The 27195-nt window shown below is 35.4% G+C and overlaps 1 protein-coding gene across 1 annotated transcript in view; it reads left to right on the top strand.

Annotated features, from left to right (window-relative positions):
- Positions 1 to 2254: 2254 nt before the first annotated feature.
- Positions 2255 to 27195, top strand: part of LRP1B (LDL receptor related protein 1B) — a 1918909-nt gene continuing 1893968 nt past the window's right edge. Inside the window, exon 1 of the mRNA XM_047084146.1 lies at positions 2255 to 2435. Within this exon, the coding sequence (XP_046940102.1) occupies positions 2255 to 2435 (181 nt within the window). The remainder of the gene's footprint in view (positions 2436 to 27195) is intronic.

Below are 27195 nucleotides of genomic sequence, written 5' to 3' on the forward strand. Positions count from 1 at the left end.
TGATTATCTTTCATAACTTTTCCCTTTTAAGAGTTGACAGTGGAATCCAGAGCTGGTACATACATTGCAGAAGCAAATGAGTCACTGATTTTCAGTCATCGAACTTGAGTACATGGTAAGTCTTTGGTTGTTCTGTTCCTGGCTGCTTTCTTCTACCTTGCAATTTTGAGATGGGAGGCAATTGGTGATAATGATAGAGAAGAAGCAGAATCTGGATGTCCTTAGCATGGTTTGTTAGCACTCTTCATTTTATTGCCAAGACTTTAAGTGGATATAGATTTCCTAATAGCTGACCTCCTAGTTGACTGAATGGGATCATGTCAGAAAGACACCTACTTACTTTGTCCTAGTGAAAGAATAAATATTTCACAGAACACACAGTTGTGTGGACACTTGAGAAAGAAATATTCGTTACTTTGAGTATCATTCTAAATTTACCCTTCCTCCCCTCCCCAGCCCCATGTAAGTCCAAAGTTTGTGAATTTTTAGTATAAAGTAAAATAGGAAAAATACCTTTTTATATTTCCTATATGCTAAATCTTACTGTGAAACAGTAAAAATAATAGGTGAAATCACACATGTAACAACTTTAGAAGAGAAGAAAACATACACTTTTAAAGATGGAAGGAGTCATCTTTTTAGACACTAAATGGTTTGATATACAAGGGAAAGTCAACTTTAAAATTTACAATGTGGCAAAAATGACATAAAGGACATATTTTACAATCACAGAGTAAGTATAAAAAGGCAAATTTCACAGGTTCTTGGTAATTTCCCGTAGAGTCACCTCTGTGTTCTTTGATCCAGTCTAATTTTAATGACTTCTAAGGAACAGGCAAATATGTTTCTGGGTATTTTGCTCTCAGGAACAGCTAGCTCATAGTGCTAGCATTCGTCTATATTGTGTCAACCAGTAAACTGCACAAAGTGCTTAAGGTATCTTCCATTTGTTTCTCAATCATCCTGTTCCTTAGTTTTGTTCTTTTCTTATAGTTTGCCTTACATCCATTTGAAGTTTTAAAATATCAAATATTAATGCATATTTAGAATACATGTTTTTCAACCTTAGTGCTTAGTCAAGAATTATAGATATTACAAGGAAAAATAAGCCTTCAACTATTAATATTTCTGAGTTTTAACTCCTTAGCCATCTCTGAATGTTTAACTAAAATTGTAGGTTTGGGGATGATTATATTAAAAACCTCAAGTGGTCATTAAAACAACTTTTTTTTTTTTTTTTAATTCCACTGATTCATGTTCATGCCTTGGATGGTTTGGTAAAGTTTTATAACTGCACCATGTGGAGAAAGAAAAAAAAAAACACACAACAGAAACAATTTAAAAATCCTGAAAACATGTTTAAAATGGTTCGAGGAACATTTTTAAAGAGGGAAATAGACTGCAAAACAAACTGCCAATCCTTTGCTCTATGATTCCCTGCTTAGGGACCTCTTTCCATTCATTTTCCCTTCTTTTGCAAGGGGTAATGACTTTGGGGGTTGTTTGGGCTTTTTTTGTTGCTGTTGTTGTTTCTGCTGAGTCACTAAATTTTGCATCTTTGCCCCAAGATGCTACTCAGCATAAAAGTTAAAAGCTCAATTCAGAAAACATCGCATTTGTGTGTGGAGCAGAGGAAACCATTTCCCTAAGAGAAGCTCAATGACTTGGCTTGTCCTTCCTTCCCGGTAAGGAAGCTTCCAGGGAGAGAAGGGATCAAATCCGCTTTGCCGAGAGAAGCATCCCAGCGCTGTAGCTGATAATTCCGAGGTGGCTGTTAAATGCGGAGCTTCCTAGGCGGGCCTGGGTGGCTCAGCCCAATGCAGAAGTCTCCCCCTTCTCTAAAGACCCAAATCCCTACAGAACCAGCTTTGGAGTTACTTTCCCTTCAAGGAGACCGAAATAATTGTGATTTGTGGTGCTCTCAGTTCGCGGTGGTATTTTCCTGTTGTGTTAAATGCCTCTCACTAAGTAATAGATGTGATTTATGTGGACGACGGAGGGGTGTGTGGTGGATTCGGTGATTAATCAGTGAATTCCCATCCGCTGGCATCTCTCACTGCCCCTCTTTGCGTGATGTAAGATCAGACGTACCCTGCATTGAAAAGTCAAGACACACGAGCGGCTCGCTCGCTCTCACACACACTCTCTCCCTCCCACACGCGCGCATCCGTACACCTTCCACATCCTGCTCCAGGCAGGAGAAGGCGGACTGGCTGGGCTCATTGAGCTGAAGAATTTCCAGTGACATTTGTAAATGACGCTGCTCGATTCGGGGCTCCGAGCTGCCGCCGCCGCCGGGCCGAGGGCGCCGCGGAGCAGTCTCCAGCTCAGGCTTCCTTACCGGGCGACCACAATGTCCGAGTTTCTCCTCGCCTTACTCACTCTCTCGGGATTATTTCCTATCGAAAAGGTGCTGACCGTGGGAGCCGACCGAGGTAAGGAAATAGCTCCCTCCTGGTTTCCCCTTTCTTCCTCGGGCTTTCCTGCTGGGCGATGCTTGTAGATAAGTGAGTGAGAAACTTAAGTCCTTGTGGCCCCGCTCCCCAGGACTGGTTGGCCACTGTATCGCTGGCCTCGTGGGGGTGAGAGGTGCAGTGGTGGATTTCCGAACCAGGTGCCAGAGTCCTCGGCTTCCTCCCACCCCCAGCTTTTTCCTTTGGCCATTTACCGGTCCTGATTTTGTACCCCCCCGGGAGCGTTTGGACTTGGACTGCGCGCTTCTGCCCGCGCAACCCAAGCGCTGCAGATGTTGGGATCGGAATTCTCTTTTCCAAGACTTGCTGCGCACTGACTCTCACAGCTGCGAGCTTTTGCAGGTTCCGGATTCTCCGCGTTGTGTGTGTTCCCTCAACTTAGCTCCTGGTTAACTTCCCTACCTGATGCACCCAGGGTGTGTGGAGGGGAGAAAGCGGCCGCTCGAGCCCCTTTCGTTTCTGTAGCCCCTTCCTGAGCCAGACTCAGGAGAGATTAGTGTCTCAGCGGAGAGGCTTAGGCTTTCAGGGAGCTTCTGGGCGCAGGTACCTGCTTGAACTTGACTTTTTTGATTCTGAAGGTCTGTGACACAGCTCATGGTACCAGGAGACGCTTACCCACTACTGGCATTTTGCCATTGTTTATTTTTGTTTGTTTGTTTGTTTTATGTTTTTTTTTTCTTCCCCAAATAGCTGATGAGTGGTGGAAGTTGAAATGGGAATGTAAGGAGAAGAGGAGAGAGGAGGTGGGAATGTTAGTTAATAAGCCTAGATTGTATAAACTTTTGATCTGGAAACCCAGGAATCCCTGTGCAAGTTAGATGATCTTTGACAACAGTCGCACGGGTGAAAAAAATGAAAAAAAAAAAAAAGGTAGATGAATATTTGGGCGGCTAGCCTTGGAATGGTTAACTCCCTAAAGTAAAATCGGGAGTATCTTTCATATATATATATATATATATATATATATATATACACACACACACGTATGTAATATTTTGGTTTGTTGTCAATGTTTAATTAGAAAAAAAGAGAAGTAACAAAGATAGAAAGGATATCTGGATCCCAATGTCAAGTAAATAGGCAAAATGTTGCATTGGGAGATTTAGTGATGTGTTTATATGAAGTGAATTATGAACTGACTAAAAATTATTGTTTCATTATAGAAAAGAAAGAACAGGGGAATGAATTGTAGTGTTTCTACCCAGCCTGCTGTTGGCAACCAGGTTATAGTCATTATAATGTTGAGCACATTTCTTTTACCAGTAGTGAGACTGATACTAGTTCCTTTAGAAAATCTGACATTCACTGAATGATAATCTTTTAAACATATCATTGCTACCTAACTATATAGCTTCTAAACTTGTCTTAACTTACCTTGAAGTTGGTGTGGAATGGTTGAAAACTATACTGATAAAATGGAAGCACATAGCTCTAACTTGAAATGATGATGTCTTTGATCTGCAACAATCAGCTCTCAACCTTTCTTAGGAAGAATCTTTGAAGCTGGACCAGAGCAGATGAACAGAATGAAGCTTTTCAGCCCTGTGAGCTATAGCAAAATATAATGGCACTGCAGACTCCTGCTATTGGGCTTTTTCTGATTGAGTCCCCAATCTCTGCAAATTTGACCTCATCTAGAGCTAAGTCCTCAGTGGTTTGGGATGTGTTTATGAGGGAGAGAGTTGTTGCTGCAATGATTAGAACGAATACCTGAGGAGAATTGTATAAATCATAAAAAGTTAAGCTGTAGACCCTGGATTTTCTCCTGAGATAGTAAACTAAATAACTAAAAAGATTACAATTTGGTGCACATTTAGATCCATGAGGGAGAGGGACATCTAAGACATAAACAGGGCATATGGAAAACGATTGTTACCTTTTTCCTAGAACTGAAATAGTGTCGTATATCACCATGACAACATCAAAAGTACTGTTATCAGATAGCACAAGTCAAAATAGTTGTAGACCAACACTTTGCCACTATCATATATATTTAACACAACTTCCCAAACTGTTAGAAAGGAGTTAAAATTGCCAGAGCTTTCTATCAAAAGTAAAAAGGGTGTGTCTCATTTGGAAAAGGAGGGGCGGTGGGGGAGAAATCCTGTGTAAAGTTGAAAAAGAAGGTGCTGCTGCATTATGGCAAACTTTCCTCAGTGAAATGCTGAAACAGACAATATAGGAATATAAACTCAAGAAAGAGGTTAATGAGATGTAGCTTTTTGCACAGGCTTATGTCAATTGTCCTTGAGGAATAAAATAGGCATGTGAATTACACAGGTGTGTTTTGTAGTGCAGGAGTTGCTTCGTTCCTGAAAATGAGAAATTACTTTCAGGTTCTCCAAATATGTATTGGGTAATGGGTGACTTTTAAACTGTATGAATTAGATAGAAATACTTGGATTACCTTCTGCCTGTGTTGCTCTTTGGTTTGTAAGTTTATCAGTATAAACTCAAACATTTTTTTAAACAGAATACTTTAACTTATATGCTTGTGTTCAATCTACATACATCCACTTTTCCTCCTAATTCTACATTGTTTATTTTCTTGGTTTATATTGATTTTGATACAGAGTTAAGATAATGTACATGTCAGTTCTTGTTAGATTTCATCACATCTAAAAAGGGAAACATCTTTGTAACTCTTAACAGCAAAACGTGAAGGATAAATCATATTCACTTAGGATCAACGAATGTGTCATATTACAATGTCATATCATATCAAAGTGTTGCTTGATAGGGATTAAGACTTAAAAGGAAGTGTATTTTAAATTGTCAAATTTTCTGCAAATAAAGGGGATTGAGAGACCTAAAACTAGTCTCTTTTAAAAAATTCCTGGGTCAGATAAGAAGGTGAAACATATTTCCAAATAATTAAAGTTCATGCTGTTATGATCATCTAAATGTATATGTCCATAAAACCCTCTAAAAGTGGCAATCATGTGCATGTCAAAATTTTAATCTTCCTCCCCTCAAGGAAGAATGAACTACGACCCATGTATCCTGTAAACTAAAGTTTTGTTTTGAAGTCTGTGTAATCTTTGAGATTTCTTCTTCTTCTTCCTCCTCCTCCTCTTCTTCTTCTTCTTCTTCTTCTTCTTCTTCTTCTTCTTCTTCTCTCTCTCTCTCTCTCTCTCTCTCTCTCTCTCCTGAAGTTTACTTTGAAACTGATAAGAATGAAGGGAAACAATGGGAAAACAAAGAATAATTTCAATGTGTGAAAACACAAAAAAAGAGTTTAAATGCAGAGAATAGAGTAAGTGAGGGAAAGAAAAGTGAGGAGAAAGCCAAATGATAAATTTAGGAAGAGACTGAATTCATATTAGTATTTCTTAAAGAAGAGATTAAAGTATCTTTAGACAAAATAATATTTTTTAAAATAAATATTTTCTTCTCACTCCATAATAATTATGGAAATATTTGCAGTATAAAAATAATTTAAAGAAATTTCCATCAAGGTGAGGTTGGATATAATTAAATCTCTAAGAATGGGGAGATACATGAGAATATCGCAGAAAACTCAAATGTTAAGAATACTAGAATTATTAAGATGGAAGATTTTTTTAAGTGGAAGTGAAGGAAGTCCATCTTAGAAAGAGTGGGGGATGAGAGACATAGTGAATATATTCTTAAGTGTGATACGACACTTTCTAAATGCTACTTGTCATCCACGGTAGAGACATGCAGAAATTTTTACTTTACAAGTGTATTGGATCCAGGACATTAATTTCTTGCTATTTGCCTTGTCATTTTCTTTTCAGAGCCTAGGGTGTACCATAAAGTTAGGCTCCATTTAAAGTCACCTGGACTGAACATGACTTGGTCTTCTACAATGATTGCAATGGTGAGGGGGCTCTATATCTTCCCTCCATTCTGTATTTTACTATGATCAATATTTTTCATGGTTCTACTATTAATTTTTGTCTTATATGAAATGTGCACTCTTTTTTCTTCAATTCCTTCCTAGTAATAGGGATTTTGTATAGTAAAAAGTACCAACCAGATGTATTGAAAGATTTCTCTATCTTCTGTAGCTGTCTGTCAAAACAGTTCTTGTACAAAGGAAACACTTGTCTTCATTTTAGATAGATGCATTCAAAGAAAGTAGAATTAATGCTAAAAGTTAAACATGATTGTACCAACATGATATCATAAGTTAAACTAATTTAGCAGTAAGTGGAGCCCACTTACTGTGTGTGTGTGTGTGTGTGTGTATAATATATATATATTATATATATATATAATATATTATATATTATATATATATAATAAGGATTATATATACATATCTTCTTTATTATGGCTGTTTTGGCACAAACATCCTTTAAAAATACCACTGTAGCCCAAAAATTAGATAGATTTTTTGATGTGAAACTTTCATTTCTAAATTCCAGAAAATATATGTCTATCTTTGTCTTATTGCCTCCTTGAAAAACAAAAATATGAAATGGAAGAATGTTCAGAATTATTTTTCAACTCCCAACATGCAATATTCTAATGATGAACTTCCATGTAACAAATATTTTGTTGTAAAAAAACAATCTGACAGTGGAGGACATAAATTTTAAAATGCATTTGCTTTTGGAATACCTGTGATGATGATGCCCTCCGTGCTTATAATTTGAAACAATGTTTTTAGCAACTGCAATGCTAAACAAAAGTAAACTGAAAGGTTGAGTCCTTTATAATAATGAGTTAACCAGAATATGTACTAGACCAAACTTCTATCAGGAAATCGTCATGTTTACTTAAGGCAGTTCAAAAACTACCTAGAAGAAGAAATCTGGGTCCCCATATTTAATATAAGATTAGTGACAAAAAAACTACCTTGATGCACAGAGAGTACAAATAACAAGGTGTTTTTGTTGTTTGTTTTTTGGTGGGGAAGGGAGGACAATAATTAATCAACCAAATAGAAAAGTGCTGGCATACTTTTTATCCTCTTTGTTACATTCCAATATGGATTGTTATTCTCCAAATTTAACCTATATGAAAACCCATTAAATAGAGGCATAGGGATGAATAAAGGCACAGGCCTTGGGAGACATTTTCTAGTTGTTTTATTTTGGAATGAGATCTTTAGAGCTTGTTAGTTTCTTGCGGGGGTGGGGGGGGTGGCAAACGTTCTACTATTTAAACATTAAATACAAAACCATGAACATATCTCTAAAAATTAGAGTTTAAAAAATTTACTTTTGGACTAATGCGCATGTGTGCCAATGAGTGTATTTATCTCACTTGCTTTTGAAAAGTATTGTGCTTGCCATAATATTTAATCCCTGTTCTCCCTTTTGTGTGCTCTATCAATTGGATAAAATGTCAATCTCTCCAAGTACATCTGAACTCTTTATGTTATATAGAAAGAGGAACAAAGCCTTCAGAAGATTTTGCAGCACATCACAACAAGTAAGCTTAGACCTCCAAAATTTATATATATTTCTTCTATTGGAAGTTTTTCTGCTATATAAGTTGCCTTCCCAATTTTAGATCTATATTTTCCTCATAAATGATTTGGTGGCCTCCCTTTTCCCCCCGGCATAGCTATAAGGCCAAGTTAGAAAATATATATTATTTATTGCTCTGTTCTGAATTCAGTGATGCCAAAATATTCTTTCTGTCTTTCTCTCCATCCAATTGATTTAGGCTATCTCTATACAAACCCAGTTATTTTGACTGAGCTTTCTGACTTGACTAATTGGTGAAACTGACTCGTAAATAAATGGGAATCAAAATATTAGATAGAAGCCAGTCAGATGTGATAATATAATAAAACTGATCTTGCATTAAAAGCCTAAAGTTGAGGGGCGCCTGGGTGGCGCAGTCGGTTAATCGTCCGACTTCAGCCAGGTCACGATCTCGCGGTCCGTGAGTTCGAGCCCCGCGTCAGGCTCTGGGCTGATGGCTCAGAGCCTGGAGCCTGTTTCCGATTCTGTGTCTCCCTCTCTCTCTGCCCCTCCCCCGTTCATGCTCTGTCTCTCTCTGTCCCAAAAATAAATAAAAAAAACGTTGAAAAAAAAAATTTAAAAAAATTTAAAAAAAAAGCCTAAAGTTGAATTTTATGGAAAAACAACAACAATAACATATTTCCCTGAAAGGCTTATGCATTGTATTTATCTTCTATACTTTTTAATATAAGTCATATGTGCCTATGTCCTTATTCCTGTCATAACAGGGGAATTTAATGTATTTTAGTAGTAATTATGTATTTTTATCACGGGTTAGTATAAGAACCTACAACACTATCAGAATGTGATAAATACGTGCTCTGAATTCATTCATGCTCAGGTAATTACTTTATTGAAAGTAATTAGAAATTTATTATTTTTCATTATTGGCTTTATTAACTGAATTTATTTTTCTCATTTTGTGAAATATTTTTAAAAGTTAAAATATATTCCTAAATGTTATTTCAAATTCAAGACTTTATCTCAACACAGGATATATAGTAGAAATCATTGCAGTGATAAAATGGACAACAGGGTATAGTGTGTTTATAAATGCTACCATAATAACTTTCTCATGCAATCACATTAACTTAGTTTCAGTCTGCAATTAGATGTCCAATTATGGTTAAAAAATGCAATGGTGTGATTAAATAAATGGGCCCGTTCATTTGTTGTTGATTTCCCAGTAGGTCGGATTCTTAGAAGTATCACCAGTGCAAAAAGCTAACACTTAAGTTGGTAATGACTGTGTTACTTATATTGCTCGGTAACTCTGCCCCTCATATTCATTGAATGATATATTACATACATTTGGGATTTCTCAAATATTCCAAAATAGTTGTAAATATGCAACACTTGTCAAAGGTATCTTTACCCATAGAAACAATGAAAAGTGATTTTGATTAATATATTCTTACTATACAGCCATCTATAGTATACTACTATACTCATTTTTCTCATAGTCATGCACTATGAAAGTTCCCATTAATACATGAATATTATAACTATATATCCTTTATAGAAAATGAGTTGAGAAAGTACCTTTTCACATGAGATTCCTTCTAACTTTATTAAGTAAGAGAAAAAAGAAAAAAAGAAGAAGACAGAGTGTGTTGCCTTGCTAAGGTGCTGGCATTACATTTTATCTCACAATGCATTCTTACTAACAGTCAGACATCCCTTCCTGAGACGCATGCACCTCATTGTCCTGGCTGGCTTAGCCTTCAGACCAAAGACAGGTATTGTTGAAACACGACCTCATTTTACTCGAAAGAATACATTTCTTCTTTGGGTAAGATCAAGGTACCACAGATCGTCTCTTGTTTTATTCTTACAATCAATAGGACATTCCTTCCTAACTTTTCCACATTGCATTGACATCCTTCAAGACTTCCAAGACAGCTTAACTTTAGAAATATGAATACATAATTTCTTAAGAATTTTTCTACCGCTGAGTTTTTCTTTAATGACAATTTGTCATCTTAGCCCTTTCTTCTTAAAATGAGAAAAGATAGCTAAAAATGGGGATGGGGAGAAGAGGAGAAGTGAAACTTGGCTGTGGTTGCTTGCTTTGAGTGTTCCTAGGGTATTTTAAGATATTCATGAAAAAGAAAAACTGTGGGTATAAGGTTGATAACAGAAATGGGTTTAGAATGATCTGTTTTCTTTAGAAATTAGGATGTGTAGGAGAGGAAGGACAAAGATGCTAAGACAGAGTGCGTTGACAAAAAGAATTTATTGAAACTTCAATCCACACACACTAAATAACTGTGGCAATTAGGAACCTCAGACTTTTGCTAAAATACACATTCTAGAAATTTGAAAAAGATTTGGTTTTTAGATGATCTCAGATCTTGTGTGCATTTCCTAAAGCTTTTAATGGTATATTTTATTGGTATGAAAATATTAAAATAGCAAGTATGCTTTATTAAAAAATTCTACTTTATTCAACTCTATTAATTTTTAAGGCATTTTCTCATAATTAAGCTTTTGAAAGTACAGTGATAACGATGCCAGCTCATGGGTAGGTTTTTGCCTCATCAGGTGAAAATATTATGATCATGCCTATTGGACATTCATATTTCTGATATATTTTTTTTTTAATAACTAAGATTTACAGATAGAATTACTAACTCAGAACACAGGCCCTTTTGCTGTGTCTTTGTATTGTCGTTATTTTAACAAAAAAGCTAACAGTTCACCAGCACCATAATGCAGATAATGTTGATGGCTCATGATACTAGTGGCATACAAATCTTATTTGGCAGGAAATATGTACATCTAATCCAACATTGGCCAACTTTAAGAATAGGTAGAATTTAGAATTTAAACATTCTGCTTCTGTCCATCTTTGGATATAGTTCTTTTCCCCACTAAGATGTTTTCTCCCTATTTGTACTTGTTAAGGATATTGTCAACTATTTTGAAATTAATCCTTATAGCATAAGAACCAGAATCTTAGCACTTTTTCCACTCTTCTTGCTTGCTGTCATTGCTGGGAGAACATAAAGTTATGAAGAGCACAAGGGTTTGATCTTGTGTGTGCTTTAATCTGGGTGCCTGTGAAAACACCACAAGAGTTTTACAGAAAACCATTCCAACCAACTCCAAAAAACAGACATAGCAGTGTCCCTTACACCTTCCACGAGTGCAAGGAAGATAATGTATGTGAAAACACAATGCATTCTGTATTCCACCATAAAACCAGAATTCCCTTACATTTTCAGGACATTTTCATTTTTTTTCAGTTTTTTCTCCTGCTGAAATCATATGATTCCTGAAGCAAACCATGTGGTTGGTGATCATTCATTTATATATCCACTCATTGAACAAAATGGAACAAATATGTGCTGGGCATTCTTCTAGGTGTTGGGAATGAGGCAAGTGAGCAAGTTTGATTTAGTTTACATTTTAGTGCAGGAGGAGAGATTCAGCAAACAAACAAATAATATTTTGTTCTAAGAAGAAATACAAATAATATAATGTAATCAAGAGAAGTGATTGGTGGTTGTAATCACAGAAGACATTTTGAGAAGAGTGAACTATTTGCTGAGACAAAAGAATGAGAGGAAACAAGTATGAGTAGTTCTGAAGGAGGATCTTTCCATGCAAACACTTGTGAGGGAGTCAAGAATTTGGTATTTTAGAGAAAGAAAGAAAGTCTGTGTGTTTGAAGTGAACTGTGTGTTTGGGAAAGAGGAAAAGTGGGAAGGGCATATTTATTGTGTGGTCAGAATAGACTACAGAGGACCATGCAGATCAAGGTGAGGCATTTGGGTTTTGTTACGATTACACTAGGCAGCAATTGGATGTTTAATCAGAGGTGAATGAGACAATGTAATTTTTAAGAGCTCAGGCTTGTTGCTGAATAAAGGAAGATAAGAAGGATACAATGATCCAGTAAAAGGCTTATCATAATTGTTCTGGAGAGAGATGTTGGTAGCTTAAATGAAGGGATAGCTGTGTAGATGAGGACAAGGTAGAGGAGCAGCTCATATCTTTAATTTAGGAAGATTTTCTGTAACACTGAATGCAGCACTAGTCAGTATATTGGGAGGATAAGGCATGAAATACAGCCTCAAGCTATTGTCTTTCAAGGTAAGGGTTAACACTGTAGAGAATTTAAAAATGAATTCGTTCCTCTTTGCAGCACCTTTAATTGGTTTGTCTGCAATATGTTTCTAAGAGTATAGCATGTGACGGTCACGTGTGGACCCTGTAATATTGTTTGCCTTCTTATTACCTTTTCCCTTATATTTCAGAATTACTAATACCATCTTCCCTATTACCCCATGTTTTCCATACCATGTCTGCAGAATGGAATTAGTAGAGTCAGACTCATAGTATTCTTTGGGGGCTTAGTTAAAATGATGCAATTAGTTACATTCCAAGCATTATTAAATATGGCAGTAAATTGTGTTTTTTTCCCCTGTTATTTCTACTAATCTAAATGAACATAATAAAAGAAGGAATAGGCATTGGCCTGTTTGATGAAGATGCATTTGTGCATTTTTTTCCAGAGAAAACTATGAAATCCTCAGAGTTTTAAAGAAAGAGCTCATTTTCATTGAACCCCAAATTCTTGACATGACTGAGAAGAATTTGTGCTGATAGTTGAGTTCCCACTAATACATATTTGATTAAAGGGAAGAAATTGTAAGAGTGCTGCTATTGGCTGTAGGCATTACCCTGTCTCAAAATTCCAGGAAAACTGTAGAAAGGACGGGGTAGTGACAGTAAGTGGTGTAAAATGTACTGGGTAAGCATTTATGACCTAGTAGGTATTCCTCTTTATCAGTCAGGTCCCTTGGATTATTCTGTATTTATCCATGCATCCATTGAATAACTGTTACAGTAACTGCTATGTACCAGTCAGTGTGATTTACAGACTAGAGAAAGAAACAACAACAATAAAAACCAGGACAAGCAATGAAACACTAGGTTAACAATTGTACAAGTTTGGATTTTCAGGGAAAGATTGCTTATGGCTACAAAACAAACTCATTTGGGTCTATTGAGTTCTTGTTGGAGCTAGAAAGGAAAAAGAGTTGAGGGAAGGAGAGAAAGAGAGAATGGTATTATAAACTGATGGAAAAGGAAAAATATCAGAACCCAGAAGGTCTGTGAAAATGAAGAAAAGGTTGCAGTGTTTGAAGGAAATACTCTTTCTGTTTAAAGCTTTATTTTTATTTATTTTAAGAAGGAGAGACTGTGTGCGTGAGCATGAGCAGGGGGGCAGAGAGAGAAGGAGAAAGAGAATCCCAAGCAGGCTGCCTGCTGCTGTCAGCATAGAGCCCTGACATAGGGCTAGATCTCATGAACCCGGAAGATCATGACCTGAGCCGAAATCAAGATGCTTAACCAACTGAGCCACCCAGGCACCCCATGAAGGAAATACTGTTAATATGAAGCTAAATGACTTACTCTACACTCTAAGTTATTTAGATATTGCTTCAGGATTTTATTCCATTGATTTTTTTTTTTCTTATTATTTTTCTCTCCGGCTCTCTTTCCTGCTATCTACCTTGAGAAGTCGAAGATTGGTTTTAAAACTTCATATTAAAATCTGTATTCCAAAGTACAAACTTAAGCCCCAAAATATTCTCACTCAGTTTCTTTTTCAGTTTTACAGGTCATCTAGTGCCAAAAAAGCAACTTGGAATAATCAGCCTTTTTGACACTATTCACTTTATGCTGCTAGTAATAGCATTGTGGAGGAAATACTTGAAGTCATTCAAAGAAATTACCTTGAAAAAGCTGTATGATCATTACATAGAATGTTTAAAAAGATAACTTGCTTTCTTAGTTTTGAAACACAATACATATTTCAGTTAAAGAAGGGAAGACATAATACTAAAGACATTAGGTTAAAATAAAGAGAGCCAAAGCTCAGGCATTTAAAGTTTTCAAAATGCTTAAATAAGATATTGAAACAGCAACAACAATAAATATATTGCAACAAAAGATCTCAACCAATTTATTTGTTGTATAAAGAGCTTACATGCAGGTTTAGTAGACATTTGCTAGATGCATGTGCTGAAATCAAATTTGTGTATGACTTCAAGTTCAGTCCATTTTTCATTCCCATTGTCAAAATCCCCTTTCATTAATTTGGTTCCAAAATTTTCAGTAGTAAAATCAACATTATGCCTAGAAATAAGTTAAATGTGAAATAAATACCAACATTTTATTAAATTTTAGAGTGACTGAACCAAATGAAATTTGAGGCTGAAAGATTTTGCATTAATATTTAATTTGGGACTCACTGTAAATTTGTTTGCTGTGTACTTTAGCAGAGGGGTGCCAAAAAGTTTGGAAATAAATTAATCTGAGTAATTGAAAACAGCAGGAAGGGGAAGGGTTACTTGTGTATTTGTGGGTACGAGGCATGATTTATACTCCCTGACTACAGAACTCCACTCACATCACACAGAGGTCTGCTGAAGGGCTTTTCTTCTTTCATAACGAAAGCACTATGGGAAAAGGTTCAAAATAAGTATAAGGGAGTTATTTATATTTTAGGTAAAGCAAAAAATAATTACTGACTGCATGCTCAGAATAAAAGGCATTGGGCAGGAAATGTTGTGACCCCTTGGAACAGACTTAAACCTGCTATAAAGAGCCAAGGAAAATAAACAAAGCTTATTCAGATAACAGTTAAGCTGGCGAGACACCTGAAAAATCTAGCAATAGCAAGAAAATCGCTTAAGTCAAAAATAAACTTTCAGAGATTGAAGCTACTTGAGTTCACCAAGATTTAGAGATGAATGCCAAAGAGGATTAGTAAAACTCTCTTTCAAGTGAAAAACTGCAGTAATGGCTCTATCTCCAAGTCTCAAACTCTTGCTTGAGAGTCACTATGTGAGTGAACTCAGTATACAATAATAATATTTTCTTAAAAAGCAGGAAATTATATAAAGGAACCTGAAGCAGTAATCCTGCCCTCTTTCCTCCCTCCTGTAGGCAAGGTAAAATGACAGGCCACATTTCTTCTGTAGTTACACAGAAAGAAATAGGTTGACTATGGCTTCTGAGATCCCCAGTTACAGAAAAGTCTGCTTAGACTTCTTTGCTCATGGTGTTAAGTAATGGTGCTCATGTGCATTTGGCTGAACTTATGAATTAGAGGGCAGGATATAGAGCAAGTTTTGCAAATACAAATGTATATAGGACCCAGACTAGTCAGAAGGTGCCCTGAGTGATGTGTAAATTAGAGAACACCCACATTGTCCAAGGGGGAAGCTGACATTTAACTGGAGCAAACTGTGGCCTTGGGTGAATGTGGGCCAATGGTTGCCAGACCTTTAAATAGTTTAAGAGTGGGCCAGAATCTGGATTTTTATGCACAATGCCTTAAGTTTTAAGTATTTCCCATCAAGATAAAAAGCAGAACACACACACACACACACACACACACACACACAATAATATTATAGGGATCAAAAACACAAGTTGATGAATTTAACACCCAAGCTGACAGCCTGAGACTCACTATAGAGTCCTGCAGTTGCAGGCATCAACTGAGAGTTCGATAGGGTCACAGTGGAAACATGTTTTACTGGGTGCATTACTGACAAAAGGTGCCTCTGGAGAGCTGAGCATAATGCCTTGAAATTTGGAGTGCATAATTGTTACAGCTCATGGTTTTGGGGGAAAGGATACCAAAGAATTTCAACAGTGTTCTGCGTCTCTGCCTTCAAAATTTCCTCTCTCCTTTGAGACATAAAGGCAGAATCGGGGGAAAGAATGTGGGTGTAGAGAAAATTCTTAAAGACCCCGCAGAAAATTAATGCTATTAGACCCAATTGTCACTTGAGGCAGAAACATGCCACTGTAAGTCATCGGAGCTCTCTTAATAATGGTAAGGGAATGCTATACGGATGATTTCAGTCAGCCTCAGCACTCCAGGGATCTCATGAAAAATATTCTACATGATAAGTAACAGCCACATGGTGAAAACAACATTGCTCTGCCACACACATCATTATTGAAATGTGGAATGAAAAAAAGAAAAGAGTGAAAGGGAGAACAAAAATATAGGGAAGCGAAGATAGCAGAGATAATATCCTAATGGGTAGACAAATTCTCATGCTGAGACACAAATGGGATCACATTTAGGTTTGTGTTTCATCTTTCTTTGGGAAAGCTGTGACTTAGCAAGAACCAACTGTGTACTCTATTTCTGTATATTGTCTTTAATTTTTTTTAATTTTTTTTAATGTTTTTATTTATTTATTTTTGAGACAGAGAGAGGCAGAGCATGAGCAGGGGAGGGGCAGAGAGAGAGGGAGACACAGAATCCAAAGCAGACTCCAGGCTCTGCGCTGTCAGCACAGAGCCCGACGCGGGGCTCGAACTCACGGACTGTGAGATCATGACCTGAGCCGAAGCCAGACGCTCAACCAACTGAGCCACCCAGGTGCCCCAGTTGTCTTTAGATTTCATACCTGTGTTCACGTAAGAATTAGTATATCCAAACTGATTATTGGAACAAGCTTTAAAAAAAAAAACTTTAAAAAAAAAAAACAACAATTTTAGACCTTTGGAAAATATATACAACTAGTACAGAATGTTCCCATACACTCTTCAGTTAGCTACCCCTGATGTTAACATATTATAGAACTATAATCCAATTATTAAAACAAAAAGTTAACATTGGTACAATAGATATTATTAACTATAGACTTTCTGTATTTTACTGGTTTGTCCACTAATGAACTGCTTCTATCCCAGCATCCAATCCAGGATTCAACATGGCATCAGGTTGCCATTCAACATGGCATCAGGTTGCCATGACATTCAACATGGCATCAGGTTGACATGGCATCAGGTTGACATTGTACATAAGAAATCTGCCCTCTTCAGTGTATTATATTAGGAGATACATGTCAATATGCCTTATAATAGGTGATGTTAACCTTGACCACTTAGATGAGATGATGCCTTCCTCATTCTTTCTACATTTATTAATTGGAATTCTGTAAGAAAAAGCCCTTCCTTCCTTCCTTCCTTCCTTCCTTCCTTCCTTCCTTCCTTCCTTCCTTCCTTCTTTCCTTACATCAGTATAGACTCGTAGGTATTTAGTTTACTTTGTGTTATAATTAAATACTATTATTGTTTATGTTCTTGATCAAATTATTCCACTTTTGGCATTGGGAAGTCTTTCAGATTGGCTAATCTGCCCTATTGTGATATCCCCATTTTTTTTTCTTTTTTAGCATTTTCTTACTTTCTAACACTGCCAGAATGAATCAAGCCCATCTTAATTTTTCCTGTTTTTGGCCTGGAATCAATTGCTACTCCAGAGAATTTCATAGGATATTGAAATTTCAAAGACTTTTAACCAAATGTGTTTTCTTTAGTGTCGTAAGATTATCTTAAGGATGGTAAACAATTGAAAGAATAATTCCTCTACAGATATGTTTTAATGGTCCAAAAGATATCACTTGTCTCAGTTATTTAATTTTAATACAGTACAATCACTGCTGTGGTTGATTATCTGTGACTAAAATTCTGAATTTGTATGATTATGGGTGATGATGCTTATTAAGTCATTCAAATATTACTGTCTCCAAACGTTCTTAAAAAGCACATAAATTTTATAAAATCAATTAATATTTATTGATCCTTTCTCAGGAAACCTGTGTTAGGTACTTTTTTTAAAAGGCATATCAGCCCTTAAGTAGTTAATGGTCTAATTCAGATAATTCATAAATCTTATGACTTATAATTCATAAGTAATATAAGGAGTGATTGCAGAGGGTTTGATCAGACCTTGCAGATGAGGCCATGGACCTATAGTGATTTTGTGTCTTGCCTTTTGGATGGGCAGTGAATAGAAAAGCATATGCCAGAAGTAGTGAATGGGTTTGATATTTTGGAAGAATCTTGACTGGTAGGTTTCCAGATTGCTATATTAAAGGATATTCTATAGTTGAGTCTGTGTTCTTTAGTAAAGATCACAGTGATGAGTTGGTGATGTTGCCAATGGTCAAGTCAGAAGACATACAGGAGTGTTAGCATCTGGCCTTCTTACCATTTCTGGTTTAGTTAGCACAATAAGAGCCCAGTATAAGTCTTTTGTGATTAAAAAAGATCGTTCCTTCCCATGACTCATGGGTAAGGTGAACCAGTAAACTGATGTGTAAAATTCCAGGTGATGAAACATGGCTTTATATAAAAACAAGTGTCTAGAATCTTTTCAAAAGGCCTAGGATCTCCACTTTTTCAATGTACGAAGTTTTTTATTTTCTTCCTTTTTAAGTGCCCCTATGAACATCACATTGCTTGACTTTGTTTGTTTGTTTGTTTGTTTGTTTTTAAGCCTTTCTGGTGGTTGATACAGTCTTGTTCTTCCTGATCGTTTCCAATTTCTCCCAAATTTGAGCTGCAATTTTTTTTCCCCTCACTGTGGGATCCTCCTCCACCTGCTAAAAGAGCCAAACACAACCTTACTTTCCAAAAAGTCTGATTCATCTTAGGTTCTTGGATACATCCAGTTTTAATGGCATATTGTCTAAAAAAAATATAGATGTGAGATTATTGATCCAACAATCAGTTTAGCTTCTGATAATAGCTCTAGGAAGGTAGTGAGAAACAGAACTATTTGGAAAGCAATGCAACACCCATATTGAATTTTTAACAACTTAATACATTTTAGGAAATGATCCATCTGAAAGGCATTATGGCTTGCTGAGAAAAGCTGTACACTGGGAACCGGGAGAAGTGGGCTCAATTCCCAGCTCTGCATCTGACTCACTCTTTGTCCTTGGGCAAGTCACTTAGCCTCTCTCTGTGTCTACTTCCTGCCTGGTAAAATAAGGAGAATAATGCATAAAGGCTCCCACCTCACCAAGATGTGTTGAGGCTGTATTCTGTAACCACTGAAGGGATCTTTCTTCCCCCTGCTGGCTAATGGCAAACTTATTTTTATTAGCATCTAGTTTGATTAAATTTTGCAAAAAAAAAAAAAAAAAAAAAGCATGGAGCTATGACTAACTTGAAAGAATCCTCTAATCCTTTAATTTACACTAGAGTTTTACTGCAGTACATGTTGCTTTGTGTTGATATACTCGATGCTAGGAAGAGGACTTGTAGATCCTGTATCTACAAAAAAATCTGTTGCCTCAATCTACTTGAGTGTCAACTATGTCTTGTACTGAGCACTGCAGAACCCATTAGAGGAATAGAAGATAAAATCCTGGAGAGAAGAGGTTTACATATAAAAATGTTACCTAACAATATTTATTCAAAAATGCTATTGTTAACATTAGGATCTAGACAATGAGAAAATCAATATAGGCTGAAAAATCACAGAGCAATGTCTTGGAATACATTGAATAAATGCCTTTTATCCTATGACATCTTCCCTGATTGCTTCAGCAAAAATGATCATTTCCTTCATTTCCCATCCTCTTTGTTTGATCTTGCTGGCTCATTTTAATTTCTCCAGTTTTCCCTGAATATATTTTACCATTTTTAATCTTTTTTTTTTCTTTTTAACTACTAGTTAATCATAGTTTCTTTTTGGTTATTTTGTCTCTTAACTTTTTTTATATTGAACAGCACCCCATCACATTTTTTCATGATCTTTATCTTTTGAAATGATTCTGCCAATCGTAGAATATCTTATATTTTGAATTTGTCTTATTTTTTCATTATTTTATTTATCGAGGTCCTGTATCACCAGTGTTTTCTCTAAATAGGTTATTAGATCTAGAGGCTAGATTGGATTCAAATTGAATATTCTGGGACAGAATACTTTGTAGGTTGTATTAGATATATGTATACATATTAGAATTAATAATGCAAATACCAAGAGAGATGGAAAGTGCTTCTGCTTTGCTGCAGTGCTCAGCAGTAATGTTGTATACTATTGTAGAAGAAAAGAGTGCACTTATTAGCTCTATTATCTTTACTAATTACTTGACCTCTTTAAATCTGTTTCCTTATAAATGAAATGCAGCAATACCTACCATAAAGTCTTGAGGGTTTGACAAAATACTTATAAAGTGTCCTGTTTATAGTAGGCACTCAATTATTAGTACTGATAGTAGTAATAATGATTGCTTATGTAATAGTTTTCTGTCGTATGGTCTTTTATGATGAAAATGTTTAGGAATGACATTCATTCTATGAACAGAAAGCAGTACTGTTCATCCCAGGATTCCCATTGTAACAGATGGATGTTTCCAGTCTGTTGGCTGGTTAGTTGTTATAATATGATATAAATGGGAGACATTATTGGTAAATCTTTCTAGTAGATTATAAATAACCCAATAAACAAATAAAAACATTATCTATAGACAAAAATCTCTCTGTCTCTAAAAACTCCAAATCCTTTGCTCTAAGATCATCTTGTGCTTTCCACCACTCCAAGAAAAGGAGAGAAAATTACATGTAAAATCTAAGAACCTACACTTGAGGTATTCCCAGTAATTGAAAGACAACAACAAAAAACATTAGGGTTGAGATTAAGAGATTATGTTTTGAAGTTAGTCAGTTTGGATTCCAGTCCACACTATTTCAGCTATGTCACATTGGCCAGGGTACATAGTCTCTTTGAAACCCTATATGCTTATTTGCAAAAAAAGCTCCAAGAGATGTAAATATAGAATAGAGATATATAGGAGTTAAGCGACTGACTCTTGATTTCAACTCAGGTCATAATCTCATGGTTTGTGGGATCAAGCAACACATGGGGTTCTGAGGGGACAGCACAGAGCCTGCTTGGGATTTTCTCTCTCTCTCTCTCTCTCTCTCTCTCTCTCTCTCTCTCTCTCTCTCTCTGCCACCCCCCCCTCCGCTCATGTTCTCTTTTCAAAATAAAATAAATAGAATTAAAAAATAAAGAATAGAGATATATGAACCACCAACTCACAATCACTGCTCAATACATGCTGGTTATTATATTTTATTACTGTATACATACATTTATTGCCTACAGTTGGCACTTAATAACTCTTAGAAGCCAGTGACGTTATAGTAGGAGAGACCAGGGCTGTTGCAGAGTCTGCAAAAAGACCAGGCAGAGGAATGGTAGGGAGGAATGACATCCACATCACACTCTGCTTACCAAGCTTTGTGCCCCAGTCTCGGGTTATATTTGACCAGAGGGGTTTCCTTTTTCTAATTAGCACAAAAGTGCCATGAAGGCTATTGCTGTCGTAGATGCGAACCTTTTAAACATAGATAATTGCAGGTACAAAGTTAGTGAGGAGCAAGAGAATTGACCTAAAAAGAGTAATTCTGTAGTTCACTATGGTTAATACAAGATTACTCTTGAATAGTAAGACGTGCAGATTATGTTGTTCTTTATTAAGGTGAGATTTTCAAAGTCCTCTCTAAAAGAAATCATCTAAAATCTCTAAATATAATTAATGAACTACTTTATAATAGGAGAAAACATACTTGTCAAGGAATAAATTTCAATATAGATTTTCATATTCTCTTCTGAGGTTAGTTTCTAAATATAATTTATTTTCCCTTCAAATAGTTTAAAATGACATTTGACTACATAAAAACAGAGAATTGCTCCCACTGCTTATTAACTTATTGATAGTGCTTCAAGTCATGAGTTTGCATTTATGCTGGGTGTCCTGTGGGGATACACTACTATGTTGTATCTGAAAGTGCAAGAGAATAAATTATTGGGAATCTAGAATACTTTTCTGATCCTGGTGGCATTACTAAAATGACGTTTTTGGGTTTTTTTTTTTTCTTTTATGGGTTGAAAACAAAAGTCTTCAAGTATTTATTATTTATTTTTATCCATATAAGGCTTTTGCATTGCCTTAAAAAATAAACAGGTGGGGGGCAGAAGGAACATCTGTTGTTTCTTTTATGCTCCAAAAGTATTATTGTACTTGTTGAAAAATGCTAATTTTTATCCAGGAAGAATGATGTGAGTGAATAATACCAAGTAAATGTTCTAAGTGATAAATTTTCATAAAGAGTAGTTTGCTTTCTTATCAGTGTGTGTGCAAAAGATTTTCTGTCAGAAAATCAGTGAAGACAAAACCAAGGTTTGGATTTGTATCTTTTAATACTACACATATTCTCTACAGTGTATGAAAACAACTGAACCAGATATCATTTTGAATGTTAACACTGTACTTCTCTGACGCTATTGTTTTCTCCTCAGGTAGGGGGACTATAAGGAATGCCTGACAGGCATGTTTTACTTCTCAGTAGGAAGAACTACTCTTTCCATAAATTAAACTGAAAATTTAAAAGTACATTTTTTAAATTATTTTTGTTTTTTTAAAACCAAAACTACTACACTTTTGTTTTCCTGCAAAGCAATGAAAACAAATAGTTCTAGGCAAAATATGTACAATGCTAATCTTGAGTTTCCTTTACTAATGGAATAGTATTTGTTAAAATAATAGGTGAAGAGTTTTTTTACATCTGATCAGTTTATAGATATTATTAAAATTGATTTTTGAAAATGTAAGAAGATACCCTCTTGTAATAAGCATTACTTATAGTAGCAACGCAGAAATGCTACAGACTGTTCAAGTTATAGTATTTTAATATTGCTATTATGTTTTCTACATGGTAGATCCAAGCCTTGCTCTAATATTATAGAAATAAGAGAAAAAAAACATTAAAACATTTCTGGGGTGTTAAAGCGAGTTAACATCATAACCACCAACTGTCAGCAGGCTTTGGGGAGCCAGCAGGGAGCCATGTTTATCCCACATAATGCATGTGTGGTCACGGATCTCATTAAGCAATAACAATCTTTGGGAAATGGTTGTTTCCTCCCAAAGTCCTCTCTAAATATACTCATTCCTAGTCCACTGAGGTTCATGCTGCTTATAAGGTTGTTATGCTCTTTTTTTTTTTTTTGAGGTTTTTTTAAGCTGGTTTTATGGTAACAGAAGAATCCTGTCACATAAAAATTGAGATATTTGTGTCTCAAAAATCCATCAAAAAGAAAACCAGTGTTTGAGACTCACTAGGGAAGTTCTTGGGTAAGCATAGTTTCTGTGATAAATTGTTCTGAGGTAATGAATGAGATGCCCACCACTTGACATATTCAGTTGTTTTCACCTGGAGTCAGTTGGGGAAAATATACTAATGAGCTAACTTCAGTGTCCTTGGCAGATAAATTCTGCAAGCCAATTTTAGTCAAAATCTGTAACTGAAAATATACTCACTAGATCTCAGGTCTGTGGAGTAATGTAGCATCCACAGGGAGTTTTGTCCCTTTAAAAAAGAATTAATTCATCCTGTTAACTGTCTCTACACTTAAAATAATAAGTGATTGAAAGCTGATATAAAAAATGCCCTAATAGTAAATTGAAAGGGGTATTTGAAAAAGAAAAAGAATACCTCAAACACTTGGTAGTCAATGAAAAAGTGTTGACTGTCCCAGTGTCCTCATTCAGCTTTGCCAGATTTTAGTACTTTTAATACTTTAGTCCTTTAGATTCTCATATAGCTTGTGTTTCAAATGAAAGCAATTACAGGAAATGAGAACGACTGTGCCATGAAGTAATCATTAAAATGGGAAGGACTCAACAATGTGAGTTCTATCGTAGTTGTTGTTGTTGTTTTCTTAATGTTTGTCTATTTTGAGAGAGCAAGAGAGAGGGAGTGGGGGGAGGGGTGGGTGGGGTGGAGGAGGGACAGAGAAAAGGAGAGAGAGAATCCCGAGCAGAGAGAGAGAGAGAGAGAGAGAGAGAGAGAGAGAGAGAATCCCAAGCAGGCTCTGAGCTCCAGATGCAAGGCTGGAGGTCAGGAACTGAGAGATCATGACCTGAGCCAAAATCAAGAGCCCAATGCTCAACTGACTGAGCCACCCAGGCACCCCTGTGAATTCTATTTTCATGCATTGATGGATTTTTTTCTCTAAAGAGGAGCATAGTAGTCAGTGGCATTTGCAACCCATGCTTTAGTGAGTTTATTTTTCGTTTTAATTATTAAACATCTATTGATAAATTACTTGCAAATTACACTCCTAACAGAGAATATGAAGACTGAGTGTATTGCTTTTTATTTTTCCAGCTAGTTTTCAATCTACGATTGCTCTTTCACATGGAATTGAAAATGAATAATAGCTTATTTGAGAAAAAATAATTTTGGATAATGATAGAGGTTCTAAAAGCATAGGAAATATTCACTTCAGAGAACATATCTATTTTATTTTTGATTATAGAGAGTTACCTGTAAATTAATTTTTATATTTGAGCCATCTTGTACATCTTATTTTTTAAAAAGGAAATGATATATTAGAAATATATAATTGTATTTTAATATATTAGGGATATATTAGAAAACTCTTTAGAGCCATTAAGATATTTGTAGTCTTAAGTTCTTAAGTATAATACTTTTGTCTAAAAATTATAATAGTGGAATAATGCAAATTATTTATGAACATAATGTAATATGTTTTTATTAAAATGTGTATTTAGTGACTTTTATGCATCTGTTTTACAAATCTGATTGATTGGTATTATTATATTTTAGCCCAGAGAATTTTATAAAATAAATGTTAATACTGTTAAATATATCAAAGTTTCTTTCTCCCTTTCTCTTTCCTGCTCATATTTTCACAGGATTAATAAACTATGTGGAATTTATTCCGAACAAGACATTTATTTACATTTAGGACTCTCTATTTTAATTAAGGCAAAATATATAACAGCTTAAATATAAAGTTTTATATTAACTTTATAATGTACTTTGTTATACTGACATGTATTTGTTTCATTAATTCACTGTGGCAGGTAAATAACAGCTAGTATATATATGCGATCAATTTTTAAAGAAGAATGCAGTAGTGTCTGCTCAGTAGTAAATACATATCAGAAATAATGTAATTTTTACTTTTTGAAAATATTTTATTGCTACTAGATTTTTCAAGGGCTTCAGTAGTACAAGTAGTTACTAAACTCTAGAATTTGTCTTGTCATGCTATGAAAAATGATCCAGAAGTTGAGAGTGAGAAGCAAAGAGGTGAAAGGCTGGTTGCACTGGGTCATGGCGTATTCCAAGTGACAAAAAATAAAATGTATTAGTCTGGTACATTTTATGTATTAATGGCATAAAAGTTACAAAGAAAAGTGGAGTAGCCCTGAAGTCAAAGATTTGCTTTGTGTCCAGGCTCTAGCTTCTGCTACTTCCTAGCAGAGTAACCATGAACAAGTCTCATATTTTCTCCAAAACTAAATTTTTGTATCTGTAAAATGTAACTAATGACAACTTATTTTATGGAGTTGCTTTAAAATGGAATAAAACTATGAAAGTGTTTTACAAATTCTATAGCACATTAGAGAATTACAATGTAATTATTCCACAACAGTAATAATGAAAGTCAGTTCACTCTGTGATTTTTTAAAAATTCCTTATTTTGGAATCTTTATTTCCTTTGTTTACTTCCCATTTCTTTAACTCACTTCTATGGATGACAAGAAAACACAGCTTAATAATAATTTACTATTTCAACAATATTTATTATGGACTTGCTAAATAAAATTCCACTTAATGAAAAAAGTGTGAATGCTATGGTAATGAAAAATCATCATTTGTGTGTTAGAAAGAAAAAGAAAAAATCAGGCCAAAGTGTCCAATCAGAGTGGCAAACAGGATTTCAGAGAGGTGGCAAATATGTGTGCAAGCAACAAAGTAGCTCATTTTTTGTGATGACACGTGCCTTAAGTTGAGTGAAATGAGATACCATCCAAGTTCAGCTTTCATGTAAATCTAAGTTCCCATAGAAAAAAGGTTAAATAATACTTTATCTAATTTAACCTTTGGTTGCCAGAACAATATATGACCCCAAGGCACACATGAAATAAGACACTATTATGTTTCAGGAAGAGAAATAGTCATATTAATAATTGAAATATAAACATAAAATAACATAAAATGTGAATCATTGCTAGGCCATAGATTTAATCTCAATTGTAGACCCTGAAGAAGTTTTTGAAATATAAATGGTTATTTTTGTTTATTAAAAAACACGTCTTCAGTATGAGTGAATTATTTCTGGAAATTGGTAAGCTCTTACCAATTATAACATTTTGGTTGATCATCTTTCAAACAGATGTTTAACAACTTAAAATTTATCTCTTATGCTTAAGTGACTACCAAATCACTACATTTAGCACATTCCACAGAAAATAGATATTTCAATTCTTCACTGATTTTTCTCAAAACTCTACATTTTTGTAAAATTCATAGCCCTGTATAAAAGCTAATAAAAGTATGATCCTATCCATTTTGGCCCTATTTAATGGAATGTATCAAAGAAGAAATGACATAACTTTATTATTGTCAATGCTGGAAGAAGATATTCCTTACATTTTACAATTTAAATTTACAGTTTATAATTTAATTCACTGAAAATTATTGGGAAGTTCAATCCATTTACCATTCTGCTACTAGACACAATGTAATTTTTACCTTTTGAAACTATTTTATTGCTACTAGATTTTTCAAGAGCTTCATTAGTACAAGTAGTTATTAAGCTCTAGAATTTGAATTTGACCTTTTAAATAACCCAAACAGATCTTCTGTCTAAACCTCTTCAATGGGTGGGGTTTTTGTTGTTGTTTTGTTTTGTTTTGTTTTGTTTCACAATAGCAGTTTGCCTGTAGGGTGACATGTGACCTTTCTGCCAAGGCACCAAGGATAGAGATGACCAGGAGTTTGCTCTCTACTCTGGGCTCACCTCCAGTCAGCTGGGCTTGGTGCCCTTTCCTATCTTTGCAAATCAGCCTCTGAATATTTCCCTCACAACACTTGCCAGGAACTGTTATGACTGTTACTCACTGTTAATATATTTTCTCTTAGACTGTGGGCTCTGTGAGGGTAGGGAATGCATCTATATTTCTATCACTCATGTGTAACATCTGGAAGTGGTAGGAAGTTTTAAACAGATATGTAAATAAAACTATTTCCCCACCTGGTCTTGAAAAAGCCCAATTTGAGAGCATCTCATAGGTATAGGCACTAACTCTATGAAGCTCTTCAGATGTTTAAATAATGAAGATATGAATTGTTCATTGCTTGCGTTTTTAGAGACTGGTTGAATGTAAGACTTAGAAAATGATTGATAAAGTTTGTAGCCACTGTTTCCTGAGATGAGGCCCAAGGAGTCCTGGTGACCTGAGAAGAGACAGATTTTGAATACATTGCAGCCTGACATGGGCTCTGGTGCAAATGCAGCACTAATGGTTTAAGTATGAAACAGAGTATCTTTAAAAACCTTTATGACCTTATGTTGTATAAAACTCATTTCTGCCCCATATAGACACCCACAGGAC

This window comes from Lynx rufus, unplaced genomic scaffold (genome assembly GCF_022079265.1).
Source record: "Lynx rufus isolate CCGP_SWC_20201006 ecotype Redwood Valley unplaced genomic scaffold, mLynRuf1.p SCAF_2, whole genome shotgun sequence".
NCBI classification, from domain to species: domain Eukaryota; kingdom Metazoa; phylum Chordata; class Mammalia; order Carnivora; family Felidae; genus Lynx; species Lynx rufus.